The sequence below is a fragment of the Dipodomys ordii genome, unplaced genomic scaffold, assembly GCF_000151885.1.
Source record: "Dipodomys ordii isolate 6190 unplaced genomic scaffold, Dord_2.0 Scaffold33, whole genome shotgun sequence".
Taxonomy (NCBI): domain Eukaryota; kingdom Metazoa; phylum Chordata; class Mammalia; order Rodentia; family Heteromyidae; genus Dipodomys; species Dipodomys ordii.
The window spans coordinates 10,107,185-10,134,516 of record NW_012267249.1 but is presented as its reverse complement, the minus strand read 5'-3'; the positions used below and the strand labels follow the sequence as shown (position 1 = coordinate 10,134,516).

Sequence of the window (27,332 nt, the reverse complement as noted above, 5' to 3'; positions counted from 1 at the left end):
GCCGGAAGTGGCACTGTGGCTCAAGTGGCAGAGCGCTAGCCTTGAGCTGAAGAGCTGAGGGACAGCGCCCGGCACAGAATTCAGGCCCCACGACTGGACCCCTCCCTCCCCCTCAAAAAAAAGAAGCTGAGCTCTGAGGATTATGATTGGAAGCCAGCTCAAAAGGAGACTCATCTCCAATTAACTACCAAAAAGCCAGAAGTGGAGCTGTGGATCAAGTGGTAGAATGCTAGCCCTGAGTAAAACACCTTAGGGACAGCATTCAGGCCCTGAGTTTAAGCCCCAGGACTGGAACAAAAAAAAAGAAAAAGAAAAAGGAATTATATCATTATATTCCACTACATGGTGATTTTCTGTGTACTTTACATATATTAATACAATAATCCTACCCAGATTCCCATTTTATGAATGAGGAAACTGAGGCACAGTTAAAAAGTAAACAATAAGACTGGGTGTAGATGTAGCCAGGCTAGCTCTTAATCACCAAGGCATCTTGACTAGCACAGTGCTGGATTCAATAAATCCATGATATTCCTCTGGAAGACACAGACACATACACACACACACACACACACACACACACACACACACGCACGCACAAACACCCCACACCCTCTCTTCCTCTTGGGCTTTGGAATCTGATGTTTTTGTTATTAGTTTATTACATGGTGCAGTTCAAGTGGGCAGCACACGGAAATCAGCTTCACAAACACATGGATCTGATGTGGCTGCTCAAGGAACAGAAGAACAAATCCAACCCTGAGAAATGCTAGTTCGCTCTGAACGATGACTCACAACTGCTATTTTCACAAACAGCCGGCTAATTAAACTTTCTTATGAACTCTGCTAACCAATTTTTCCAATGCATGGAGGAAAAATTATTCATTATAGACCGGAATCCAAAATCTAATATTAACAGCACAAGTAGGATCTGTGGCATTGTAATTTGATCAGTTGGAGCATTAGTAACAGTTAGACACTGATGTCTGAGAGAGTTAATCAGCTTTTGCCGAGATGTACGTAGATAACTGAACAAAACATCTGGAAGGAAGACTAGAATGCACAGCCAAGTTGACTATTTGCCTTTCCCTCAAAAATTCCCTGCTTATAATATTCTGTCTTCTGAGTGGCTATAGTAATATCCTGAATTAGTGTTGTCACTTTAACAACTTGCCAACACATTAGCAACTCCTCTGATGTCACAACAGTCAGTAAGCAGGGAAGAGCCAGTAGTATTAGCCCCCTTAGACCCCATTAGGCCCAGAATGGTTTGGTCTGTCACCAAATCTGGCAGCTACAGCTTGAACAAGAATCTGCCCGTCCTTTCATTTTTTTCATGTTATCAATCACAAAAGTAGCCTAATTCTTAAGAACAATGTTGGAAATTATCCTGATATTTTCAAATATCTAATTAAAGGCTTTCACTTACAATCTTCCAGAAACACCAAAACTGGGGGCCTTCACTTATGTCATCAAGTTTGAATTTAAAACTACCCTCTGAAATTGTAGAGAAATATTAAAGACATGAATTCACAGGGAATAGACTTCTGGAGGACTTACAGAAATGTTAGTCTTCTGTTAAGTGGAGCAGGAGACAGGCTTTCCCTTGAAGTAGACCTTATCTCTAGTTAGATCAATGCACTAGTTTGGTATTTCTGACTAGAAAGTATTTGGGGTTTGAGGACGTTTGGGGAGTGTTGGCACTTGGGGAATACTTTCTCTCTTTATAGTTAAGGGGTAATCTAGCTCATTGGCAAGGTTCTTCTTCCTGGTGGGGAGCACTGGGAATTACAAAGATGGATGACAATTAGTTCTAGTTTCCCTTGTCAGAACTAGAAAATAAGAGGGTCATCTGAGGTTCCCACTTGTTGTCCAGTTCAGGGCTTTGGGCCAGAATTCACTGCAAGAACCATCACCAGAAAGATGGGGGCTGAAGACTGAATGAAGTTCCTACGTGCCCTAACTTAGGGTCTGAAGGAGGAGGGCAGAACTGAAGAGATTCAAGCCAGTAAGTCTTCAGTTCAGGGAAGCAAGCAAGGAGTATCTGCTTTGAAATTCTTCTTCTGGCTTATTGTATCTTAGGCTGATGAAAACAGCTCCACTTACGTAGCTTCTCTATGTATTACTATCTGCTCTGGCCATAATGTTCAAGGCAATCAACTCAAAATAGTTCCAGGTAAGAAAGAGGAAGAAATTCCTGTATCTAGAGAAACAGCTATGATGAGGATGGTCTGGTTTCCACTTGAGAAAGGGATGAAGGTGTCCTGTTAGTTTTTTCTTCATGTAAAGAAAACTCAGGCTAGCTGGTCTGTTACTTCTCAGATTGGTCACATTTAATTTACCATCTAATAGTCTCCTTTTACCATTCTACATCAATTTCCTTACTCTCATTATTTTTTAAATGTCTATGAGATATTTTAAATTTAGTTTTTTGCATATTACTTTATAAGCCAATTCAAATCTCTTTTGGATCAAAGTGACATATACGTAAATAAGAAAGTGGAAAAGCAAGACTGGAAATAAGCAGAGAAAAATGAGAGGGAAGAACAAGGAAAATGAAAAGTAACTTGTTCTTGACCCAAGTCTTCTCTGGGCTGCTCTGGCCTCACCTGTAAAGTGAGTACATCTACTACCTAAACTGGGTACCTCATTAGGTTTAAAGGGAGTACTGAATAGAAAAGCCTCTGAAGAGAAATACTAAGAGCAAATATCTGGGATTGCTAAGTGTATATTTCATGCTTGTACCAGTAATAGGATGATTTCATCTGATTCAAGAGGTCTGTGATGAGAAATGTCATTAGCAGCAAAAGTATTTCGAGGTATTACTCTAGCTGTATCCACTTTGTGTTGATAGGGCCTTGCATCTCACCAGATGTTCAACTATAAAGCAGGAGCCAAGCAGAAAGTCAAACTTACAAATCATCAAGAAATTGAGGGATATGAAAAAAGAAAAAAGGAATTACTGAGCAAACACATGTGTGACTTCAGTGAGATAATCATGCTCAGAGATCATGATCACAGAGATCAGGGAAGGCTGATAAAGTAGTCAGCCTTCTATGCTGGATAGGGTTATTTATTAGAAAAGTAGAAAGAATACATGCTTTAACATCTCATAAACTTGACTTCACATCTCAGCTCCAGCATTATTAACTATGACTTGGACAAATAATTTCCCTCTCTGAGTTACAATTAATTCATTGACACAAAGAAGTTATGAATACCTACTCCATATAATACTATTGACTGTTCTATTTACTATTCCTTGATGAACTCTGGATTAGTCAGCTTGTGCTGCCCATAACAAAATACCCTGGACTGAATATCGCTTATCACTCCAGCAGGCATGGCTGGGTTCTGGTAAGGTCTCTCTTTATGACTTGCAGATGTCTATCTTCTTGTTTGGCGTGTACATAGACAGCATACCACTCTTCTTATAAGGACATGCATTTTTATTAGATTCTGTCCTTATGATCTCATCTAATTTTTTGTAACCCAAGAATTTACTTTAGGGGGTAAAAGCTTAAACATATGGAATTTGGGGGATGGGATAAATATTTATCCCTTAAAACCTTTTTAAAGCTTGGCTCCTCACCTACACAGTAGTCTCCTGCAATCTATTTTCTGCCAAGTTCAAGGCTCATTTCCCATCCATTGTCCGTCCTTTTCTCTTTTGGACACTCATAAGTGATGTCTTCATTTTTATTCAGCAGAGGCAGAGTGGTAAGGTAACAGAAAGATTACAAACTTTACAACTTGACAGGTCTATCCCCTCTCATCAGTTCACAATTCTAGGCTTGGTTTCCTCAGCTGAAAAATGGGGTAATAAGCCTTGATCATGAAAAATCTGAAGTTTCAATGAGTTCTTTATAATATGTCAAGCACTGTAGATTCATGTAATACGCATTCCGTCAAATCTCCTACTTCCCTGTCCTGTTATGACTCCTTCTGTGTTATCTTTACAATGACATGGATAGCCAGGGTCATGGCTGGGAGTTGTGGGTCATGCATATAACCCTAATATTCAAGGAGGCTGAGGCAAGAGGATTCTGAATCCAAGGATAGTCTGGGATACATAGTGAGTTCAAAGCCAACCTGAGCTACATAGATCCTGCCTCAAAAATAACCAGAAACAAAAATTGCCAGAGTCAGTTGGAACATGTTTGAGTCTTGGTGAAAAACAAAACAGCCAAGATGGATGTGCACCATAAGCAGGCCACTTGTCCCTTCCAGATAGAGGCCCTAAAATTTGATCAGTCTTTCCTCTCTCATTGCCCCTGTTGTTAGAGATGACCATAAACCGTGTCTCATTCATTTTGGCTTCTTTGAAGATTCTGACACAGAATGTAAGAGAGAACAGAAAGGAAATAACATTTATTTGGTCTGAGAGAGTAGACACCAATAAATACTGTTGGTTGATTGAGAATGTTTTACAAATATAAAAGCCTTACACAAATATATGGTTTCTATCTGTATTTTATCATTTCTCCAAACAAGAAATATCTTTTCCTATCAAAGCTCAATTTTGGAACTGTAGAGAAAACGAAAAGGCAACTTAAATAGGAGGAATAAAGACAGATATAGAGTTCATAGTCAAGAGCTGTAAGAGAGAGGCAGAAAGGGGGAGGAAGAGGGCAGATCGAAAACAGAAATCACCACTACCACATCGCTCAAAAGACAAGAAGAAGATGAATTTCCCATTAACACATTTCAGAAAGCACTTTCCTCCTACCCTGAAGCTGATGAATTACATTTTTAGATAATGTGTGGAAATTTCAGCTTAACATTACCTTTCTGTTAGTTGCTAGTCTCAATCAACTAGGCCACTCTACAGAGAAGGGGGAGTAAGTGCATGTGTGTGTCTCTGTGTGTGTGTGTGTGTGTGTGTGTGTGTTGGGGAAAGGAGAGGAGACTGAGTGAACAGGGAATTGGTCTTATGAACCAGTCAGCTAAGGCACAGAAATAGAAAGTCCTTAAAATACCCAAGCCCAATTCACGTCCTAGGTAAAAAGCCTTTTGAGACATCTCTCCTGGGATATGAGAATACTTTCCTATGATTCTTCAAGTTGGAAGTGGGTCAGAACTGTCAGCTTTGGAAGAGAAGATGAAGAGGTGATAGCTAGGAGGCAAAGTGAGACCATACGTGGTCTGTAATCCTGACTATTGCCATCTTGGGAAACAAAACAAAACAAAACAAAATGATGTGGAAAGCTGCAGAACATACCTGCACAAACCCTAAATCCCCCAGCGCCATTCAACTGCCAAGTCCTAATTAGAACGGATGGGAGGTCTCTGATTGCCCTTGATGGGTATGTAAAAGGGACAGTGATTACATGCTTTACTGTCTGCACCTAATGTTCTGATACTCTTCAAGTGAAGATGTAAGGCTACACCCTTAATAAGGCACACCACCCCCTATTGTATTACTTTGTAACCCTGCCAAATTTTTTTCCATACCTAAAAGTTTTCCATTCACCACAATTCCAATTCCCTTCCCAAGTCAACAAACCAGAAGTCTTATTTTTTTCTTTATGGAATAGGTATAAGATGTCTGCTGGAAGGTAATATAAAATGACAGATGCAAATCTGTCTGATTTTCCTCTGAATTCAGGGGACACATCACATTGCACCAAGCACATTTTCCAAATTTGAGTAAAATCCACTGATAAAGACTATTATTTCTTCTACTCTTTCTATTACTAACACATGCCTCTCTGATGTGAATGGAAGAAAAAGTTTTATTGGGCTAATTAATATCTTGGGATTTTTCTTGGCTATATCTAATTGAGGCTGGGTTTTAACTATGTTTAGACCAAGGTAGCTTCCAATTCAACATAGTGCTTTTAAAACAAAGGAAAGGTGAACACTATGAAGGGTATTTCAAGAAGGGAGAAAAATTAGATGTGAAAGATCACTCCAAATCTAGTCTTCATTGTTAAGTAAGCAGTAACCTGTTTAATTAAAAATTTTGATGTTTTTTTAACTCAGAGTGTTCAATTTTCCCAAACGGTTCTAATGATGCTTTCCCTTGTACTGCAAATTTTCATTTCCTAGGAATACTCTATGAATTGGTTTGTAAAGGGGAGAAGTCAGCTTACTATTTTAAAAGAAACTGCCAGGTATAAAGTACACAATGGGCAACTCTCAAATTAGTAAGACATTTCTAGGTTCAAGTCCTGGCCCCCATATCTGGAAGCTATATCACCTTGTCAAAGTAAATCATTACTATACTCAATTTCTCCTGATCTCATCAAAGCCCTTAGCATATCGTAATTGCCCATTAACACTGGCTATTCTTATGCTTCTATAATAAATCTCAATTTACTATTTAAATAACATTATTCTTAAAGCATTTTATACGACACCTAGAAATCAAGATCAAAATATATAAAAGCTGCTCCTCTGATTCTGATTTGTCTTTGCTAGATGTTACATAAAATGGTATTGGTAAACTTATGGCTGACTTCACAATTCAAGAATGAATTCAAAACATTTTCATATTTTAGGATCTATTTATGTATGTATGTATTTATTTGTGCTGGTACTGGGGCTTGAATTTAGGGCTTGTGTTCTTGTTTAGCTTTTTATTTTTGGCTCAAGACTATAACTCTACTAGTTGAGCCACGGCTCCAGTAACTCTTTATGGGTTACTTACAGATGAGAGTATCTCAGATTTGTCTGTGTGGTCTGGCTTCAAACTGGGATCCTCAGATCTCAGCCTCCTAAGCAGCTAGGATTCCGGGTGTGAGCCACCTTCACCCCTCTATATTAGAATTTTTCATAATTATTTATCGTTATTTCAGAAGTCAATTAAATTCTCATTGTGTTCCTATAAATGCAGTTTCCTGAAAGCATGAGATGTAAATAAAACCACCATGATCCTCACATTCCTTTCCTTCTCCCTCCCAGCACACTGTGCTTTCTCCACAGGCCTCCTGGTCTGGAAGCTGTTACAGACACCCCCTCCTGGGCCCTCCCCAAGTCCTACATCTCACCTACTAAGAGAGGTTTGGGATGATTAGCACTTTGACAAACCCGAGAAAGAACAGAAGTTACCTCATGTCACTACATCAAAATGGAGCTGGTTTCTTTTTTAATTAAAGATGTAGCTTCAGATATAAAGGTGGTGACAAAGTATTCTCCCTGATGTCCAGAATAGTTAAGAGGATGTGTGTGTGTGTGTTTCTCCCGCTTATCCTGTTTTTTTTTTTCCTACTGAAAAATGGTATTAATTAAGCTGAAAATGTGTTATAAAGGGGAAAAGGAATGAAGAGATGGATTAGAGATGGTGTTTAGAAAATGTCTTTGTCCATTGGGCCTTAACTCCAAACCCACATTATTTTTTTGACATACTTAATTCATCTGCCAAGGCTGTTTCCAAAGAGGAAAATTCTAGCTCTGATTCCTTTGTTCAAAGCATTGAGGAACAAAACTGCTTTGGTTCTCAAGCTGGAACTTTAACTCCTTTGCCTTTCTTTCCCCTACCTAAATCCTAACCTCATCTTTCTAATCTTTTTTGAATAGCTCTCAGCTAATGTGGGTCCTCTCCCTCCCCCCAGCACTTGTGCTCTATCTGTATACTGCTCTATACTGTATACTACTCTCTTGAGATATACAGTTTTTGATACTGTTTAGTTTGGGCTGCTCTATTCTCAAATCTCTTTTCAGATTTCTTACTTGCCCAAAATGGACAAAAAAAGATCATTCTTAAAAAATGACCCCGCATAGACACATGGAGAATAGCTACAAGTAAAAATGGAGTTTTTAAAAGAATCACTGTGATACCAATAATCACATGGTGTGAAGAGGCAGATCAAAACTATTTATTGCCATATACTGAGTTCATCCTTTTTAGGGATTTTTCTTTGTTGTTTCTGACATTTCTTTTGGGGGGGGTAGAGTGATAACAAGGTAGACATTTATAAAAATGCAATGTAGCCAGGTGTTGCTGGCTCATGCTTGTAATCCTAGCTACTCAGGAGGCTGAGACCTGAGGATGGTAGTTCAAAGCCAGTCCAGCAAGAGACTCATCTTCAATTGACTAAAACCCGAAGTAGGGTTGTGGTTGTAGTGGTAGAATACTAGCCTTGAGCACAAGAGATCAGGGACAGCACACAGGTCTTTAATTCAAGCCCCAGAACCTGCACACACATACACACATGGACACATGAATGTGTATGCTTGCGTGTGCACACACACACACACACACACATACACACAAATGAAATGCAGCATTCCAGCTCTTCTGGCTTCAATACCACCTGAACCACCTAATCTTGTTCTGCCCTAGCTATGTTTATTTCTCTTAAAACTCCAATGAAATAGAAATTTGAATTCAGTAGGCAATCTAAATGCTTACACAAAGCAAAAGTAAAATGACACTGAAACAAACAAACAAAATAGAAACCTTAATCGATTCTCTGAACTCTATGTGGGGAACCTATCATTTTTACCCAGGGCTTGGTGTTCCTTGCCCGAGTTTTTAGATGGCATGAATCCTGTGGGCCACATGCCAATTCTCTTCCTCTCTAGTTGGCAGAGGCTACAGGTAGATGCAGGAGAAATACCAAAGGACCTGGCTTGCAATGCTATCATGTGCCCACAGCGACACATACCCAAGCAACTGAGGATGCATGCTTTCTCTCCTGGGTACTCAGATTATCCTGATAAGTGTCCTTTCCCAACTAAAAAATGAAAACCGAATGTCTCTGAAAAGACATTATTTAATAAGTAGCAGAGGTGTCCAAAAGCACTTGTACAGGAAGCTAAAGCTTGACATTTTCAGCAAATTTGTCTCTACCTCGAAGGAGGATGCAGGTTATGTCCCAGTGGCTGACAAATATTGTTAGCTTTGCTTCCTTTTATACACAAGAGTCTTGTTTAAAACCACAGGCATTCGGTAGACTCTGGGAGGGCAGCCAGCAACTTCTACTCAGAGGAACATGCTTCTGCTTTGGGTTATGGGACCGGGTTGAGCAGCAGTTTTCACCTTGTATGTGCTTTTGAATAAAATCATACTCTTGGAAACTAGGGTGACTCACTGAACTCCACCACCTGCTAATAACAATCCTGCCTGGGGAAGTTGTTTAGCTTCAGTTTCCTCGTCTAAGAAAATAGAGGCTGATCTCCATGGCAAATGGAATAAGGTGTTTCTAGTGCTCACGGTACAAATACTTGCCAAATAGTGGCAATTATGTCTCAGGACTACATCACTTAAATCTATGCCTGAATTTCTTTTATGTGTTCGCAAATCTCAACTTCATCAGCAGCCCACAACCAGGGGTGAGTCTAGCCTGCTGGTAATGCAATCAACACAGTGTCTTCCTCTCAAGGGATCTGAACTTTACAGAAGCCAGGACTTTAAAGGAACCTATTATACTCTCTTAGGGAGTGGCTTGGGGTTGGCAAATCTTAATCTTGAATTCTTATCTCTTTATCACTCCCCCTACCCCCAATCCTCCCACTGGATATTTAGAACTCCTTGTAAACTTCACAGGATCGAGATGCATTGAGATCTGTAGGAGGTGTTGGAGGAAAAGGGGGGAATGGGATGTTAAAAATCAGGGCAACAAAAATACCTATGATGTCATTTACCCTGACTTCTGAACCACCATCTAGCCGCAGCCTTTCCACTTGTCTGGTGTGATGATACCTCACCTCACCCAGCCTGTGTTATAACTTAACCCCCAAAGCAAGCCTCAGAGGGTCTTCAGTAAGTGCTATCCCCCGCTCCTTCCCACCTCCTCACAGCGTCTCTCCCTCCTCTGACTTTTAGCATAGCCAATTAAACCTGAACAACGGGTAGATGGAGGAAATATGCTGCATCTATGGAATGGTACAGCAGGGACCAGTTTCACTGTTAATTTAAAATGCAAGAATTAATTAGGTAGTGTAAATGAAGAATTTAATAAGCACACTTTACAACCACAAGTTCTACTTTTATTAAACACTGCTACCAAATGAGGGCAAATATCTCTGGTCTCTCTCTACTTCCCTAGCTCATTCCCATAAGTTCTCTATAAATACATTTTTGTCTGAATTTTAAAAAATGCATAATTATAAATTTATTTCTGAATTATATTTCTGCTTTCTACCCATAAGCTTCTTCTTTAAGCTCAGATGCTACTGTATTATCTCTGCTTGTGCTGGAGAGGGTGCTAAACAAACCGAAGTCGACAATTTTGGTTTTTGTATACCAAATTAAAGGCTGTCTTCGAAGCTGTCACTCTTATTCAAATCTACTCGGTGAACTACCAAATTAGCATTCTTTCAGTAAAGGAATCTGCTTGTTTAAGCATGTCTTTAGAAAACAAGGCACAACACCATGAATCAGTATTTCTCAAAAATTTCACTACAATTCTCAAGGAGCCCTTCTGAAAAGGTGATTATTAATATCCACTAAGATAGTTGGCAGAATGTCTACTTAGAAGGTAAAACTAAATAAAAAATACATTTTTATATAGGAGTGGGAGGGAGGATCATATGGTTAACTTGTCTTAATTTGGTTTGAATGATCATTCTATTATATAAAGATTATTCAAGAATCGAAATGTCAGCGTTCTTAAAGTATAGGCAATTCTGTTAAAGAACAGTTGATCCAGTTGTCTGGGATGAAATCATTAAAGCCTGGCCTCTTGGAGACTTTGATATAATTTTTCTATCCTGGTTGCTCTCCTGGAAGCATACTAGCTGTGTCTATAAAAACAACATCTTGCACGTACTGAAAGACTGATGTTGGGCTAGATGGTATAAAACTAGCCTCTCATTTCATTCTGACAGCACACTTTTTGAAATAAGTAAGATTTCCCAATTTTACAAAGGAGGAAACTGTATCTGGAGACTTCTGTGACTTCTATTGTAGGGAGTACCACTGGATTTCAGTTTTGTGGTTTTATAACGTACTTAACTTATAAGGGGTACACATTTACAGAGTAGGAGAACATATATATGTTCACACATATACTGTAGTCTTTGATTTAAAAATCAGGATGATGTATCTTATTTTAATCAAAAAGCATCCCTCTTTACTTCTAAAGGCAGATACCTCATCAATTAAACAGTCCAGGGAAAACAAAAGTTAGCATTCACAACTGACAGGAATTCAACACTGATGTGAGTGAATGGTTTCAGGGGTGGCCTATCAGAAAGCAACAGCTTCACCATTCTCATTAGGTAGCCCAATATCTTCCTGAAAACATCCTCGCTGCCAAAAAGATCACAGGGAAATTTCTCCTTAAAACATTATATTATCACTGTCTGGCAAACGGTGGGTCTTCAATGAACAGTTGTCAGCAGGAAAAAAATCAGAACATGAACATCTTGAACATACTTTCAAGTAAAAAGTCCTTGAATTTTTAGAGTGTCTTCAAAACAAATGAAGTATTTCCCTTTTACTGGAGAGTAGCTGTATTCTAGAATTATCTGCTAATTTTAGGGCCTGGGTCTTTCCAGGGATAATGAGCAATTATATTATCCTTCTACAAGTTCTTTGTGCTCCCTTTAAAACACACGATATATGGTAGAACACTGGACCCTCATAAACCAAATATTAGAGAGGAAGATAAATGAATAAAACTAGCATAGATTGTAGGGAAAGCTAAGTGCAGAACTGGGAACTCAAGAACAGAGTAGGGGGGCTGATTCAAAATAAGTGAGGCTAGAAACCAAGGATGACTGCATGTGAATGTGCATAAGCTCCAAAAGCTTCACGAGATTCTTAATCCTTCTTCCCAATCTGTAATGGCTTCATGCGGTGTATGGATGGCAGGTGTCTGTGAGTTTTCATGTTTGTGTGTGATCCATACCATCCGGAGATGCAGGGTACATGGTGTAGATATTCAGGAATACCACCCCATATGGGCATTTTACAACTAATTTCACACATCTAATGGAACAACGTTGTTATCTGTGACTCAGCCTGGAATAGTAAAGAAGAGCATACCTGTAATTTTGTCTCTCACGAGCTTGCAGGATTCTATTTCACCAATGCTCCCAAAGAGACTCCTGAATTCCTCTTGGGTCATATTCTGGGGTAAATAGTTGACAATGAGGTTGGTTTTGCTGTCATCTGTAGCTGCTCCAGTCTGCATGGGAGATGGACAGTTTCTGTTGTTGCTAGAGGGTCCATTGCTTGTATTGGATGTCGGGCCATTTGACACCTGAGGCTCCATGGTGCTAATTATCTAAATAAAAAAAATAAAAAAGAAGCCTTTTTGAAATCTCAAAGAAAACACCACAATCTCTTTAAGATTTTTATTTTATTGTTTTGAAAAGAAAGAGAAGTAGATGAAGCAAAAGAGATTGGATTGTGAACACAGCCAATTTAGAAGCCTGTTTTAACCAAAATGTTAAACTCCTCCTGCTATTTTTAGGCCAGCCTGTAGATTTTGAACACAGACTAGAATGCAGTGGGAACTCTCCCATTATTTTGTTAATGAAAAGCTAATTCCTGTTTTCATTACACAATCACTCACAGAAATGTATACTTAAGCCACACCAAATTATAATTAAAATGTAAAGTAATAATCATGATTAAAATTAGAGTTCCATTAAAGCTGAAATAAAGCTAACTATGAAGGGCTACACATTCACCAGATCAAATACAGTACCTGTGTATTAACTATCTCATAAAGTAAAATGACATTAAATTAAGTGAGGCTGCTCCATATGAGAAGTATTTGGATTTGTCACTGATGCTTAGACACTGATTAGACTTCCAAAATAAATTCATAAATACATGTGGGGGAGTGACAAAAAGTCATTCAATGCTTTTTTTGTCTAGCCACACTGTTACTGTTTCTTTTTACCTTCTAATAAAACAAACAAGTACACAAAAGGCATGAAGGAAGATAAAGGTTTGTAGGTCTCCAGTTTAGATTCAGTGTACTCAGAGTCTGTTATCTTGAACACTACTATAAGAGTCTTGTCTCTGGATTTAAATATTTAATTAAGGTTTTCTTCAGATATATGAACTGTCCCAGGCAGTATGCAAGGTAAGCCGAAAAACAAAAAAAAATAAAAAAAGAATCTGTATCCTAGAGAATTTAGAGGCTAAAGGGGGCATGGGCAGGTGGCAGGCTGGTGGCAGACAGCAGGTATGTAGCACAGGAGCAGTTCCTCCTGTTGACAGGTTAGGGCATTCAGAGTGAGTACTGCGAAGATGGTGCTACAGTAAGATTTTACATGGAAAATGGGTTAAAGCTCATGAAGGCAGATCATCAAGATTCCTTAGACGGTCTGAAAAGAAAAAAACAACCTAGAAAATCCTAAGATCAGACAGCTAGCTAATGGCTAGTTAATATTCTGATATTTGAGATGAAGACCAAACTAGTCATGTCTAATGAGTTTGTCATTGCAGGAAAGTATGATAGAGTCTGGACCTGTACCCAGGTTTCCTGCCTTAAGATGCAGCCCATTAGTCTCAGGTTTCCATTGTATCTCATTACAATCCTCTAGGCGTCCGTCATGATATGGCTTCCATCTCTCCTAGAATTATCAACTGCTTGGGAAGAGAAGGATGTTCTGCCATCCACTGTTGGTGTGATGTCTGGCAAAGGATTTAAACTCTAGGAGCCTCAACTTCCCTCATTAGAAAAATGGGAACGATGCCACCTGCTTCATGAGATTGTGAAAAGGATGTAGTGACACAGCCATAGGCACGGTGAACAGTGGTGAAAACCACCACACTCACGGATAGTTCTGAGTCACACTGCCAATCACTTTTCTTACTGACTCTGCAAGAAGGCATGAGGCATCTTCTACTATTCTCTACATCTTTTAGACCAGGAAAACCAAGGCACAGAAAGTTATCTGATAATTAATAGCTTCCATATTATTACTATTTGGTTGCTCAGAGAACTATGATAAGGCATTTTCATTGAATATAATATGTATGTAGTAAAATGTGAAGTGTACAAGTCTTAAGTCTTCAGTCCAAGAGAATGCTTACAAAGTAACACATGCAGGTAGATATCTTTCAGATGATGGCACACAACATGATTAGCCCAATAGGAAACTTCCTCTTGTGCCCTCCTTTGTCATTTAAATCACCTCCCACCAACGAAACACTATAATGACTTCTGATACATAGACTTGCTTTATCTATTTTTAAACTTTATATGAGTAGAATCATACTATAGGTATGTTTTTGTGTCCTTTCACATATCTGAAATACCAGCCATGTTGTTACATGTACTAGTGGGTTATTATTGTCCACTGCCTCAAGAGAATTCCATGGTGTGTAAACATAGCTATTTAACTACTGAATTTCTAGGTTGTCTTCTACTTTGAATCATTGTAGATTGACATTGCCATTATGACCACTATGCATATGTCTTTTGGTACATATACATATCTGTTTAGTATATTCCTAAGATGCTTTTTTTTTTTTTTTGTGAGTCGCAGGGTTTGAACTCTGGGCCTGGGCACTGTCCCTTACATCTTCAGCTCAAAGCAAGCACTCTACCACTTGAGCCACAGTGCCACTTCCAGTTTTCTGGTGGTTAATCGGAGGTAAGAGTCTCATGGACTTTCCTGCCCAGGTTGGCTTCGAACCATGATCCTCAGATCTCAGCCTCCTGAGTAGCTAGGATTACAGGCATGAGCCATCAGTGCTTGGCTAAAATATCAAGTTTTCGGTCATATGATATAGATATAGATTTATAGATGTTCCAACCTTAGTTGATAATGCCAACAAGTTTTTCCAAGTGGTTGTACCAATTTACCCTCCCACGAATAGAGGGTGCAAGTTCCAGTTGCTCCATCAATGTTTGGAGATTGTTTTTCAGTTTTGTTTGTACTTAACATTTTAATTTGAGGTAGAGTAGCTTGGTAAAATAAAATAATAAAGATTTTTGTTTTGGGTCAAAACAATAGCAGCCTTAGGATTCTAGTTCTATTACTTTTAGTCATGTGGCCTCATATGTAGTACTTCAATACTCTGAGTTTCCCTTCCTTTTTTTTTCTTCTTCAAAACTCCATAGAATAAAACCTGACACATGATGTTATTTTCAGGGTGAGAGTTTGTGTATAAGAAGTGTCTAGCCGGATGCCAATGGCTCACATCTGTAATCCTAGCTACTCAGGAGACTGAGATCTGAGGATCTGGTTCAAAGCCAACCCTGGCAGGAAAGTCCGTGAGACTCTTATCTGCAATAAACCACCAGAAAATGGTGCTGTGGCTCAAGTGGTAGAACACTTGCCTTGAGCTGAAGAGCTGAGTGCCCAGATCCAGAGTTCAAGCCCCACGACTGACAAAAATAAGTGTCTAGAATACAAACTTTGTAGAGGCATTATACCTATTTTTCCTCATCAAACTCCACAAGGGTAGTATGACTGCTTCATCTTTTGATGATTACACATGGGAAATGAAACCAAAAGGAAGACATGAAGTCTTGAGTAGAGCCAGGAAAATACTGTAAAGCAAATTGAGAAGGTGGTAAGCATCCAAGGTTCTTTACCATCATGTAAGCAACTTAAGTGGCTCCACTTCTCACATCACCAGAACTTTCTTCTTGGCTTCAGGTCAACTGTAGGATTCCAGATGGCTGGTCCAGACAGCAAGGAGACAGCAAAACACTTCTGAGAGAATCTTATGTCAAGCTCTCCTCGGAATCAATAGAAACTATACCCAGAAACCTTGTTCAGCTGCTCTGCACTACAGACAGGAGTCCAGGAAAAAAAAACCAGGAAGGGAGGGAGCATGCTAATGGAGATTAGGGCCTCCAGGGTTTGGGCAGAGCCTCTGTTTGTTGTCCTCTTACTGCTTCTACAAGCCAGGTGTCCAGTCAACATACATAGAAAGTATTACCAACTCATTGGGGGTGGGGAGGGAGATGGGAGGACAGGGATGGTAAGGGGAAACAAAGGAGGGGGCAACAATGCTTGATAAGAAACGCACTTATTACCTTGCTTGTGTAATTGTAACCCCTCTGTATGGTATTTTCACAATAAAATAATAATAATAATAAAGAAATGTACTCATTTCCTGCAAATCAAAACAACATTGAGATATCACCTCACCCCAGTTAGAACGGCAAAAATCAAGAACTCTAACAACAACAGATGCTGGAGGGGATGTGGACAGAAAGGAACCTTACTTCATTGTTGGTGGGAATGTAAACTTGTTCAACCACTTTGGAAAGCAATATGGAGGTTCCTCAAAAGACTTCACATAGAACTCCCCTATGACCCAGCAATCCCACTTTTGGGCATTTACCCAAATGTTTACAAACAAGACCACACTAAAGCTACCAGCACAACAATGTTTATTGCAGCATTATTTACCATAGCTAACATATGGAACCAACCCAGATGCCCCTCAGTAGATGAATGGATCAAGAAAATGTGGTATATATACACAATGGAATTCTATGCCTCCATCAGAAAGAATGACATTGCCCCATTTGATAGGAAATGGAAAAACTTGGAAAAAATTATATTAAGTGAAGTAAGCCAGGCCCAAAGAAACATAGGTCCCATGGTTTCCCTTATTTGCAATATCTAGTATATGTATGAGTCAAGCGGAAAAGGTCAGATAATGTGATGTCAGGAAAATGAACCCTTAGATATGTATTTTAATGTTTTTTTCTTTCATGCATGTGTTTCTAACACATTTATAAGATTATCTCTTTGTTGCTTTGTATGTCCCTCCCCCACAGTATAACCCCTGCTTTCACTATATTTGATGTCAGTATAACTTGTGGAGGAGATGGGGAAAAACCAGTTGTTTAAGGATACAGGTGGACCTGTTGCAACAATGAGAAGTACAAGTTGTCATGTCCAAAATGCACGTCAGTGCGGGGGGTGGGGGGAAGAAGGAGGGGAAGGAGAAGGATTGGGATTGGGGGGGAGGGGGGAGGCTGGGAAGGGATGTGAAGGGTAAACCAAAGGAGGAGGCTGCAATGCTTGGTAAGAAATGTACGCATTATCCTGCCCATGTAATTGTAACCCCTCTGTACAGTATGTTCACAATTAAAAAACTTATTAATAATAAAAAAAGAAAGTACTACCAACTCAGTAAGGAACCTGAAAATCAGAATTTGTCCTTTCAGGAGGTCTGGCTGGCAGAATTTCCCACTGCATTTTGATTTAATGTCTCCTTTCCTATTCCAGCCAATTCCCCCACCAAACTTGTCCTACCATCTAAGAGCTTTCTTTTTGCTTATCACCTTTCTCAGGTTACCATTCTTCAGTGGCTTCCCACAGACACCTAAAAAATATCCTGTACTAGAAAGCTGTTTCAATTCAAATGATGGAGTATGTAGAATGAATGAATGTCACACTTAGGCATGCTGAGAATAGGTGGGACAGAACCTTGGAAGTCTGCTGCATGCTCATGTTACAGACATGTGGCAAAAGCCAGCACTTGTCCATATGAACATCTTCCAGGTTTACCTGCTCCTGGAAGGCCCAGGAAGTATGAAGGCTTACAACACAAAGCACTATGTGTTCCTCAATCAGCTTCTGGATCTCCTTATATCCTATGCAGGCTTCCTAACTTATATTAACTACCAGACTTGAGAGCTAGCTAGAGATGAGACAACCCTTTTGTAAAAGAGACATGAGATGAAGTGTCTACCACTGAGCTCTGCTTCAACAGACTGCAGCTACATATAGGTCGTGCTCTTGTGTGGTGAGATGGAGCCCTCTTGTCTCTGCACATATGCTATACAGTTACCCTTCATGTATTAGAAAGAACGGATCAACACACACACACACACACACACATACATGCACAGTGCAGTTTTCCCAAAATGTATAGTTTGAAAGCCGAGAAACACTTGCAAACATGTTCATATACATCCTATAGTAAGTCCCCTCATGGGTCTGATTGATGCCTTCCAGGATGCTACACAGGTTCAGAAAAAAGTCAGAAATGTAAAACGTCAGCATCAAGTCTGACATATGAATACAACCAAGATGATTTTAGGACATTGTCTAGAAGATGAGAGAAGCTGCTAATGGATGAAGACATTGAATGCGTAACTATGAAGCCATAACATTTTCAGGTTACCAGAGAGAGGATACCTGCAGTGGTAGGAAGCACTTCCTCCAGTAAGTGCAGAGGCTGGCTGGGCAAAAGCAGAACACTTACTTCCTCAGGCTAGTGCCTTTGATATTCTAACCACCTAATCTTCATTGCAAAGAAATATGTCAGTCAGTGAAGTGTGAGTATGTACATTAATGCGTACTGTTAGGAACTCACAGCCACCTTTAAGCTGACCAGATTCCAAATCCCCGGCCTCCACTTGCCCTCTCTTTCTCTCTTCCAAATGACAATGAAGAAAATTGCAGTCAGCATCTAGGATAGAGCATTGAGGTGGTTCAGTTGACTTCAAAGCCTAATGGTTGTACAAAGCACTACATTAAATCTTTTATGTTCTCCTGATATATTTTAAGAAACATTATACAGGCAGAAAATTTCAGGGATAAACTATTAGAGCAGTGCACAATAACAGAGGCACTCAAATCCTGTCATTGTAAATGTCGATGGTTTGAATGACTAATTACTCACACTCAACATATTAACCTCACTCCTCCCACCACTCTTTTCTACAAAACATATAACAAAAGCAAGAGGGAGGGCCTCAGACATACAGCTGCCAGATCATCACCAGGGCTGTTGCTGTTTATCTCTGCAAAGGGGAGGTAAGGAGAGCAGAGTCTGCACAAGCCTTTTTTTTCATGGTTCTCCTGAAGTGTGTGTGTGTGTGTGTGTGTGTGTGTGTGTGTGTGTGTGTGTGCGTGCACGTGCGTGCGCGTGCACATGTGTATGTATGGTGTGTTGGGGGGATGCTAACTTTCTCTGCTATTCATGGCAGCTCAGTTGCCACAATCCAGGGTTTTTGTATCAGCTCATAGTACTGTTAACAATTTCTTGAATGTATCAGGTTTGTGCAGATTTTAAAAAAGGTGGGGGCACTTGTATCTGCACTGGCTAGATCTGGCTAGATGAACAGAGATGGAGGCCAGGTGTGCCAGGCACTCTGCTAGGCTCTGGAAATAGGGAGATAAAGACAAGAAATGAACTGACCATGAGTCCACAGCGTGGTACACAATAGGGACTTAGAGCCCAACTCCATAGTTTTACTATGAGGAATATGAAGCCCAGTAGAGGGCAATGATTTGCCCAAGGTCACATTGGTACTTAGAGATCTAGATGGGCTACAGCACAGGTCCACAGGCATGCTTCACTTCCTCCAGTGACAGCATATCCAAACAGCCATTTGGATAAAATTTACCTTTGGGGCTGTGGAGGGATGGCCCTGGAATACACTGGATAGAGGAAACACTCTACCCCCAGATCTTCCTATGTGCACTGCTTCACAGTTCACCAAGAATGGAGGCCTGAGCTGTGAGGCCCACAGCAAGAGATGACACTTCTTATAATGGTGGTATCTATCAACTATGTGTGCCAAGGCCTGACTTAACCACCTGTAGGTTCTGGGTACCATACTGTTGAATCAAGGGAAGTCCACATAAGTGCAATAGTTCACTGGACTCCCCAAACTATGCTGTGAAATATAAGCCAATAAAACAGTGTCAGTCCCAGTTTTTGGCAACACTGGTGTTTTAACTCAGAGCCTCAAGGTTTGCAAGGCAGGCACTCTATCACTTAAATTATGCTTGGCCCATTTTTGCTTTTGTTGTACTTTAGTTTTCTTTTTCTTTTCCTTTTCCCAAGCCTTGGACCATGATCCTCCTACCTATGCCACCAGAGAAACTGGGATTACAGTTGTCAATCATCATACTCCACTTTCTTGTTGAGATGGAGTCTCACAAGCTTTTGGTCTGGGCTAGCCTGGAGTCCTAGGAACTGTGGTCCTCTTGAGCAGCTGGGATTATAAATATGATCCACAGTGCCCAGCCTCTATTTTCAATATCATAAAAGAGGATATAACAGGCAAGTCACCAGTTATTTACTGAGCATCTATTTATGCCAAGTATACATTTAGCTATTATTTCAAATGCAGACTTTAGTTTCTTTTGTTGTGGTAAAAGAAACATAAAATAAGGTAATTATCTTAATTATTTTAAATGTACAATTAAGGGGCAGTATATATATATATATATATATATATATATATATATTTATATTTATATTGGTGTAGAATGCCCACCATTATCTATCTCTGGCATTCTTTTCATGTTACAAATCTGAAACTCTATAACCATTATCCAATAATTCCCCATTTCCCTCCAACCCCAGCCCCTGGCAACAACTAATCTATTCTTTGTCTCTTATTTCAGATTCAATCAAGCTGGAGGGTTGAACCTTCATTTGGCATAGGGCCCAGTAGAGAGCCTGTTGAATGCCTTGGCTCTTTCTGCCCCCAGAAAACCCAATCTTTTGTCTCCAGATCGAAAGCTCTCAAATAGAGCCTTCCTGTTTAAGCCTGTGACTCTTCTGGAGCACTTCTGTGTAGGTTCACAGTCTTTTAATGTTTTTGCTTGGAACCCTGTTTCAGCTTATCTCCTCCATTTCCCATCACCCTATCTCCATGCTAGGGTGAGTAAGAACTATTATGAAGCAGGCTGTCATTGCATAGTGTCCATTGTCTCCACTTTCCCTCCCTCACCTCCACTGAAGGAATCACCAGGAAGCTGGAAGAATCTGGTTGCCTGGGGGCAGCCTTTGGTCATACTGGCATTCCCATGGTACCTGCCTTCATAGACCCGTCATGAAGGCTGAGAGAGACTATGAACAGGGGACCTTCAGCACTTTCCTGGCACAGTAATCCCTCCACAGACGTTAGGGATGAGTGAGGTTAGCAGAGACTGGAGAAAAGGTAAAAATTAATACTTACCATGTGAGGTCGGGAGTTAGATGAGAAAAGCTATGAGTTGCAAAAATCTTTCCTTCCTTCCCAAATCACTCTTTTCATGTAATGCTTTGCTCTTAGAATATAGTCATCTGTTAATAAACCATTTATTACCAAAAGGTCTATGTATCAGAGGGGTAAAAATAACAAGACCATTCTGTGGCCAGGAAAGTCCTTGAAGGATAATAAGCAAGATTATTCTAAAATCCTAAAAGTATACTTAAAGACTAAAGTATTAAACATGTATATACAGCCTCTTTAATGTTTCTTCTAACAGCTCATGAATTCCTTAAACCTTGATTCATCCTCCATTCGTCGTCGGCTTTGATTTGCTCTTTGTGGGGCAGGAGCAATCAGCTTAGAGTTCCAGGACTGATACCCTGTTTTTCAACTAAGGACAGTCATTGTCTGAGGACCCCGGTGTCCCACATCTGAGCTGATTCTCTAGTTACCTCATCAATCTTGCCAGCCACACCCCTAGGGTGTCCTTGCTCTTGTATTGTCCATAAAAAAATGGCAGCCTGACAATACGTTATTGTTTGTCATCTTAACCTAGTTTACACTTTTGGAATTTAGTTCATGAGGCAAATAAAAGACTCCAGTGTTACATAGAACTCACTCCTGTCATTTATCCTTCAGGAGTCCAGTGCAGGGGCTCTATATATCCCTGGCCCTGCTCTCAGCAGTCCTCAGCTTCTGCTTTTCTGGTGGAGGTATGGTATCCCTGGCTCAACTTATGCCAAAACATCAAGATGAAAGAATCATAGAAGGTCACAGAGTGTAATGTCTCTTTTCCAAATACTCCCTGCTTGTACTTTCAAACCTTCTTAAATGTCAGCAGTCCCAGAAACTAGAAAGATGCACAAGGAATTGTACTGAGAGGAGATGAACCTCGGGTGTGTCCCTCAAACACATACACATCTGATTAAATATTTTAACGAGTATTTCAAAGATTCGGAGAGCTTTTGAAAATTTATATATAAAGGCTAACCCTTATGTAATGAGCAAGCACTCCCAAGAGCATGAAGAATAATGTTTACTGAGGGCAGTCACTGAATCAAACCATTAAAGAAATAGATTTAAATTATTCATGAGAACAAAAATAAAAGTCCTAATTCTCTTTGTAGGCATTTCCCACTTAACCCTTATAAAATTCTGACATGCGTATGTTAGACTTTGGTGGAGCAGCCCAGACTCCTGCATCTCACCCGCCTTTTAAAAGCCTGAAAAACAAATCCCCAAAGTTAGAAAATTACACAGCAGGCTCTGTGTTCCTGAAGATAGACCTTATTTTTAGGAATAATTCCTCACTCTTTATTCTTGCTCCTTAAAAGATACCAAAAAGGGCTTGTACAGCCCCCTAATTTCCTTAAAATTTATTCTACCAGCTCATAAAATATCCACTCTGTCCTCCTTTTTTCCCCCCAAGAGGCTTTAATTTGCTCCAGTCCCTTAAGGTTAATATTTTTTTCTAAGTGCAACATATTCCCACTTATGGCTCAACTGCGATAGAGACACATGTTATTAATGGGGCCCAAGAGGAAGGGCAGGAATGGATGACTGGATCACTCCAGGAGGAGGAGGATTGGCAACACCAGCCTTCCATCAAGTTCTACATCATGATTACAAAGACCCCTGGAGTAGGGAATCCTTGCTGAAGAGGCCATTCCAGGTCCCTCAAGCCATTCAGGTTATGCTGGGAGCTAGAAATTTCTAGAAAAAATTAATTCCAACTGAGGAAAACACTCTGACAGTTTAATAATACCTTTGGGCAGATGCACAAATAACCTGAAAGACCTATTTACTGTAGGAAGTTAGGTGGTAATAAATTCTGAGCATATCCTTAAAACAAGTGTATTCAATTCAACACAAGTTTATTGGATGCTATTAGAGGCCAAGACATTGTTGTTGGAATTGAGGAGACAAAAGCAATCTGGTCCCTGCCTACAATTTGGGTTCAAGCTGAGAGGATAGCAGAGAAGGGCAGGTAAACAAATAATTAATCACAACCAATTGTATACACTCCCTTTTTTTTTTAAAAAAAAAGCAATTCATCTGCAGTTTTCCTAATGATTCCTCCTCATCTAAAACACACAAACTGAGTACACTCAGAGTCATCCTGTGCTGTTCCCATACGGAGCTGGCTGTCTCCTTCCTGGCCTAAATGCCTCTGTCCTAAACAAATACTGTCTGTAAGGAGAAGGGAAGGTCAAGGAGCCCCTCCTATGAGAAAGCAAGCATGAACAAAATGAACACAGGCATGGCAAAAGTGTTCTCAGTGGAGGTCGTCAAAGCTTTTAGACTACCAGGAGCTGCTGGAGGGAGCAAGAGGCATCAAAACGAAGATGAAGAAGAAGAGGAGGAGGAGGACGAGGAGGGGGGGGAAGAGGAAGGGGAAGGGGAAGGAGCAGGAGGTGGGGAAGGGGGAGAAGGGGAAGGGGAAGGGAAGAAGAGGAAGAAGAGGAAGAAGAGGAAGAAGAAGAAGAGGAGGAGGAAGGGCCAGCATGGATATGAAAAGCATAATCAAAATTTAATTTCTCTCAGATATAATCATCGAATTCACCAAAATTCAAGTTTTTAATTTTCTTCCCTAGATAGGCCATGCACATTTCTTGAGTGTCACAGCACTGCTTTGCAGTCTAACTTTGAGTCTGAAATGTTTTCCTAGTGTGTGTATCCTGGCATGGTGCTGGTAAAACTCTTGGGTATCTGATTTTTTGCAGACTTTTTTTTTTTTTTTTGCAAACTCTTTAGAATGGAGGAAACAGCTTGATCATCTGGTTCATTATACAAATGAGGTATTCATTCCCTACAATTTAACCCTCTTTCTAAAATGATCAATAAAGAAAGATAGTTTCAAAGTTCCAATAAGATTTCTCTGCTAAATTCATTATTTTAAAATGACAAATATTTTAATATACATATACATACAATTATTTTTGTGCACAAGCTCCTGCTTCCTGCAGAGATATTAGCACTAATAAAAAGAAATAAACTGGAAAGTAATTTCTTCCATCACCCTACCCACTAAGCCCTTCTGAACTCTGCATGTTTAAAGTAGATAAGATAACCTAAGTACCTAATGATAAGCTACAGTACCTGTTGGGGTTGGAACCAGTTGTGAAAGTAAATATGTTATCATCATCTTCCATACAAAGAGCAGTTAATGAATCATTGGAAAAACTGAACACAGACTGATTAAGTCAGATTTATATTCTGAATAAATGCATAAGCAATGGCCAACGGCACAATCCATGTAAACATAAGCATCATATATTTATATAATGCCTGGCTAGTAGCTCAGAGTGTTCATAAATACATTGAGATTTAGCTGTAAAAAAGAAAACAAATCTCTAAATTTGATATGTACACCTACATTAAGTTTCTCTGAAATCTTTGTAGAGATGTATATTTTGAAAATCAGTATTTGTTTTCTTAGAGGATGAGGAGAAGTATGAAAAAGAGTAGAGGGAGGCCCTAGAAAAATCTGTGCTGAGAACCTTCTTTTTCAAGAGGAATTGTAAAATGCCAATGGCTCTTCCAATTGTCTGCCTGTCTCCTTCCCTCCCTCCCTTCCTCCCTCCTTCTTTCCTTCCTTCCTTCCTTCCTTCCTTCCTTCCTTCCTTTCCTTCCTCCCTTCCTGCTTCCTTTTTTCTCTCCTCTTCCCTTATCTCTCCCCCCCCCCCACACACACCATACACACACTACAAAGAAGGGCTTTCTGATGATAAGAGATTTTTGGGGGGAAGGGGGGTCTGGTCATGGGGCCTGAACTCTGGGCCTGGGCACTGTCCCTCAGCTCTTCAGCTCAAGGCTAACACTCTACCACTTAACCCACACCACCACTTCCGGCTTTTTTTTCCTGCTTATGTGGTACTGAGGAATCGAACCCAGGGCCTCAGGCATGCAAGGTAAGCGCTCTACCACTGAACCACCTTCCCAGCCCATAAGAGAATTTTATACATTACATTGCCCTCTTAAAGCAGGTTAGGCACTCTCCTTTTTCTGGGACTTTTCTGGTAAGGGTAAAGTAGACTCCATTAAACCTCATGTTGGTGAGCACTTGGATCTGGGAGATGTGGGTGTTTTTTTTTTTCTGACAGGCTAGCCAGAAACTTGTTGGGCAGGCCAAAGCTGGCCTCAAACTCATAATCTTCCTCTTTCAGATTCCAAAGTGTTGAGAGTAGAGTATGCATGACCATGCATGGCTGAGAATTATGTCTCTGAATTACTTGTGGGTGACATGTTCACACAGAAAAGAGAAATTCAAGAGTTGTAACTGTCAACAAAATGTTTTTTTTTTTTTTACCATTATGGGTAGATAAATTCGCACAATCTTTCTATACTCTACCTTCTTATTCTTTTTTTTTTTGTCAGTCATGGGGCTTGAACTCTGGGTCTGGGTGCTGTCCCTGCGCTCTTCAGCTCAAGGTGAGTGCGCTACCTCTTGAGCCACAGCGCCACTTCCGGTTTTCTAGTGGTTTATTGGAAATCAGAGTCTCAAGAACTTTTCTACCCGGTCTGGCTTTGAACCATGATCCTCATATCTCAGCCTCCTGAGTAATTAGGATTATAGGCGTGAGCCACCAGCACCCAGCTTCTACCTTCTTATTCTTGAACCCAACAGTCTATTCTGAAACTCAGAAGAGAATCCAAAATAACGAATTACATGACGGTTGAACAACTTACAGTTTAGTTTTAAATACAGTATTTTGCAATTGCTAAAATCATGTATAGATACGTATTGTCCTAGGGCTTGAACTCAGGGCCTAGGCATTGAGCTTTTTTTGTTCAAGATTAACACTTTACTACTTGAAGCCACAGATCTACTTCTGGCTTTTTTTAGTGGTTAATTGAAGAGAAGAATCTCATGGACTTTCCTGCCTGAGGTGGCTTTGGATGACATTCCTCAGATCTTAGCCTCTCAAGGAACCAGGATTACAGGCATAAGCCACCAGCATCTAGTTATAACTTTTTTTTTTAATAACGGGAGAGCATCTGAATGATCAATGTAGAAAAAGAAGGGAAAGAGATCAATTATCTCAATTATATAAACATACATAGAGAAGGAAGGAAAATAAAAATGCTAGTCACAAACAGCAGGATTATAGTTGATTGGTATGCTTATCTCCACCTTTATTTTCCCAGTTTTTGGTCTTGCTTTTACAGTGAATCTGAAAGGAAGTTATGTTTTAAAAACATGAAGACAATGTCAAGTCCTTCAAACCAGTCTGGAGCTACAGTATTAAAAAATGATTCTGTCTCCTCTCCAGAGTCATCCTGAACAATGTCTTCTTGGCCACACTCTGTTTGTTCCTACGTTAGAGGACATATGGGAGCCTAAATGAATAAAAATCACGTTTCTTGAAACAGTCTCTGGTTTTGTCTCCCCTGTCGCCTAAATCACTGTGAATTACCAAGGTTACAGTACTAGATCTGCCCGTCACCTGGAAGCAACTTTCACAAGGACAGCAGGGAGAGAAGACGATTTATAAGAAAAATCAGGAAGTGAAAACTACCGATCTGTTCTAAAAGCTCCTGCTGACAAATTCTGATACTATGAACATTCTGCACTTGGACAAAAGCTCCCACTTTTCTTAATTACATGGTTTGAGCAGGATCCTTCTTTCTGGTTCTGTCCAATCATACAACAGCCATTTATTTTCCTAACTGCAGCTGCCAATCCCCCCCCCATCTCTGTTCTGTGCTCCATCTTCAAGGACGCCTTGTGGATGTATGACACTATCAAGCGGCATTCCACATCATGCTTTTTAAAGCTTCTCTCTGTCTCTGTCTCTCTGTCTCTCTGTTTCTTTCTCTCTCTGTGTCTCTCTCTGTCTCTCTCTCTCTCCTTCACTCCTTCCTACTCTCTCCCTCTCCCTCCCTCCCCCCCACTCTTTCTCTGGTATATGGAGATTCTCTCTCTCTGGTATATGGAGATTCTCCTAATGCATTATTGATCAGAATTTCATGAACAAGAAGCAAAGGGAGGGAAAGAAGTTACAAGTACTAAGATATTTGTTTGCTTTGAAGCAAACTCTTTGTTGTGACAATATAACATTATAGTCCCTGTCCTGTGTGTGATGGTTTGCTCTTGTTTTATGGACACAGAATCCAGAAATTCCTTGGATCCCTCTTTTGAATACTGGTAGGAAAAATGATGCAAATCCATGGCTCCCCATGTAAAGAAGATAGGACATCAGGGCAATATTTTTTGTGGTAAATGCCAACCTTACGTCTAAGTGTATCTTATTTTTTATACCCTCAATCTCTTCATTGTTCTATTAAAAAACTTTCTACCATATGTTTTATGATTTGCCTTATAAAAATAAAACTTTAATTATAACAGAGAATAAATAAGTTAATATTTTTGTCCTCACAAACAAGCTTTTGTTCTTTTCAAAATGTGCTTTTGAAGCCCCCCTAATTGGGCATGAGTCAAACTGACTTTTAAAATACAGAAATAATGAGACTTTAAACACACATATAAAGTTTCCAAAATATTACCTTTGT

At 39.9% G+C, this 27,332-nt stretch overlaps 1 protein-coding gene across 7 annotated transcripts in view; it reads right to left on the bottom strand.

The window, feature by feature from the left end:
- The window catches only part of Elavl4 (ELAV like neuron-specific RNA binding protein 4), a 97,303-nt gene that overhangs the window by 40,075 nt on the left and 29,896 nt on the right, over positions 1–27,332 (bottom strand). For 6 of the 7 annotated variants that reach the window (XM_013016823.1, XM_013016819.1, XM_013016824.1 and 3 more), the window contains exon 2: positions 11,939–12,179. In XM_013016823.1, coding sequence (XP_012872277.1) covers positions 11,939–12,179 — 241 coding nt within the window. Of the gene's footprint in view, positions 1–11,938; positions 12,180–13,608; positions 13,618–27,332 lie in introns of those variants that run through there. The other variant, XM_013016825.1, reaches the window with a different exon arrangement.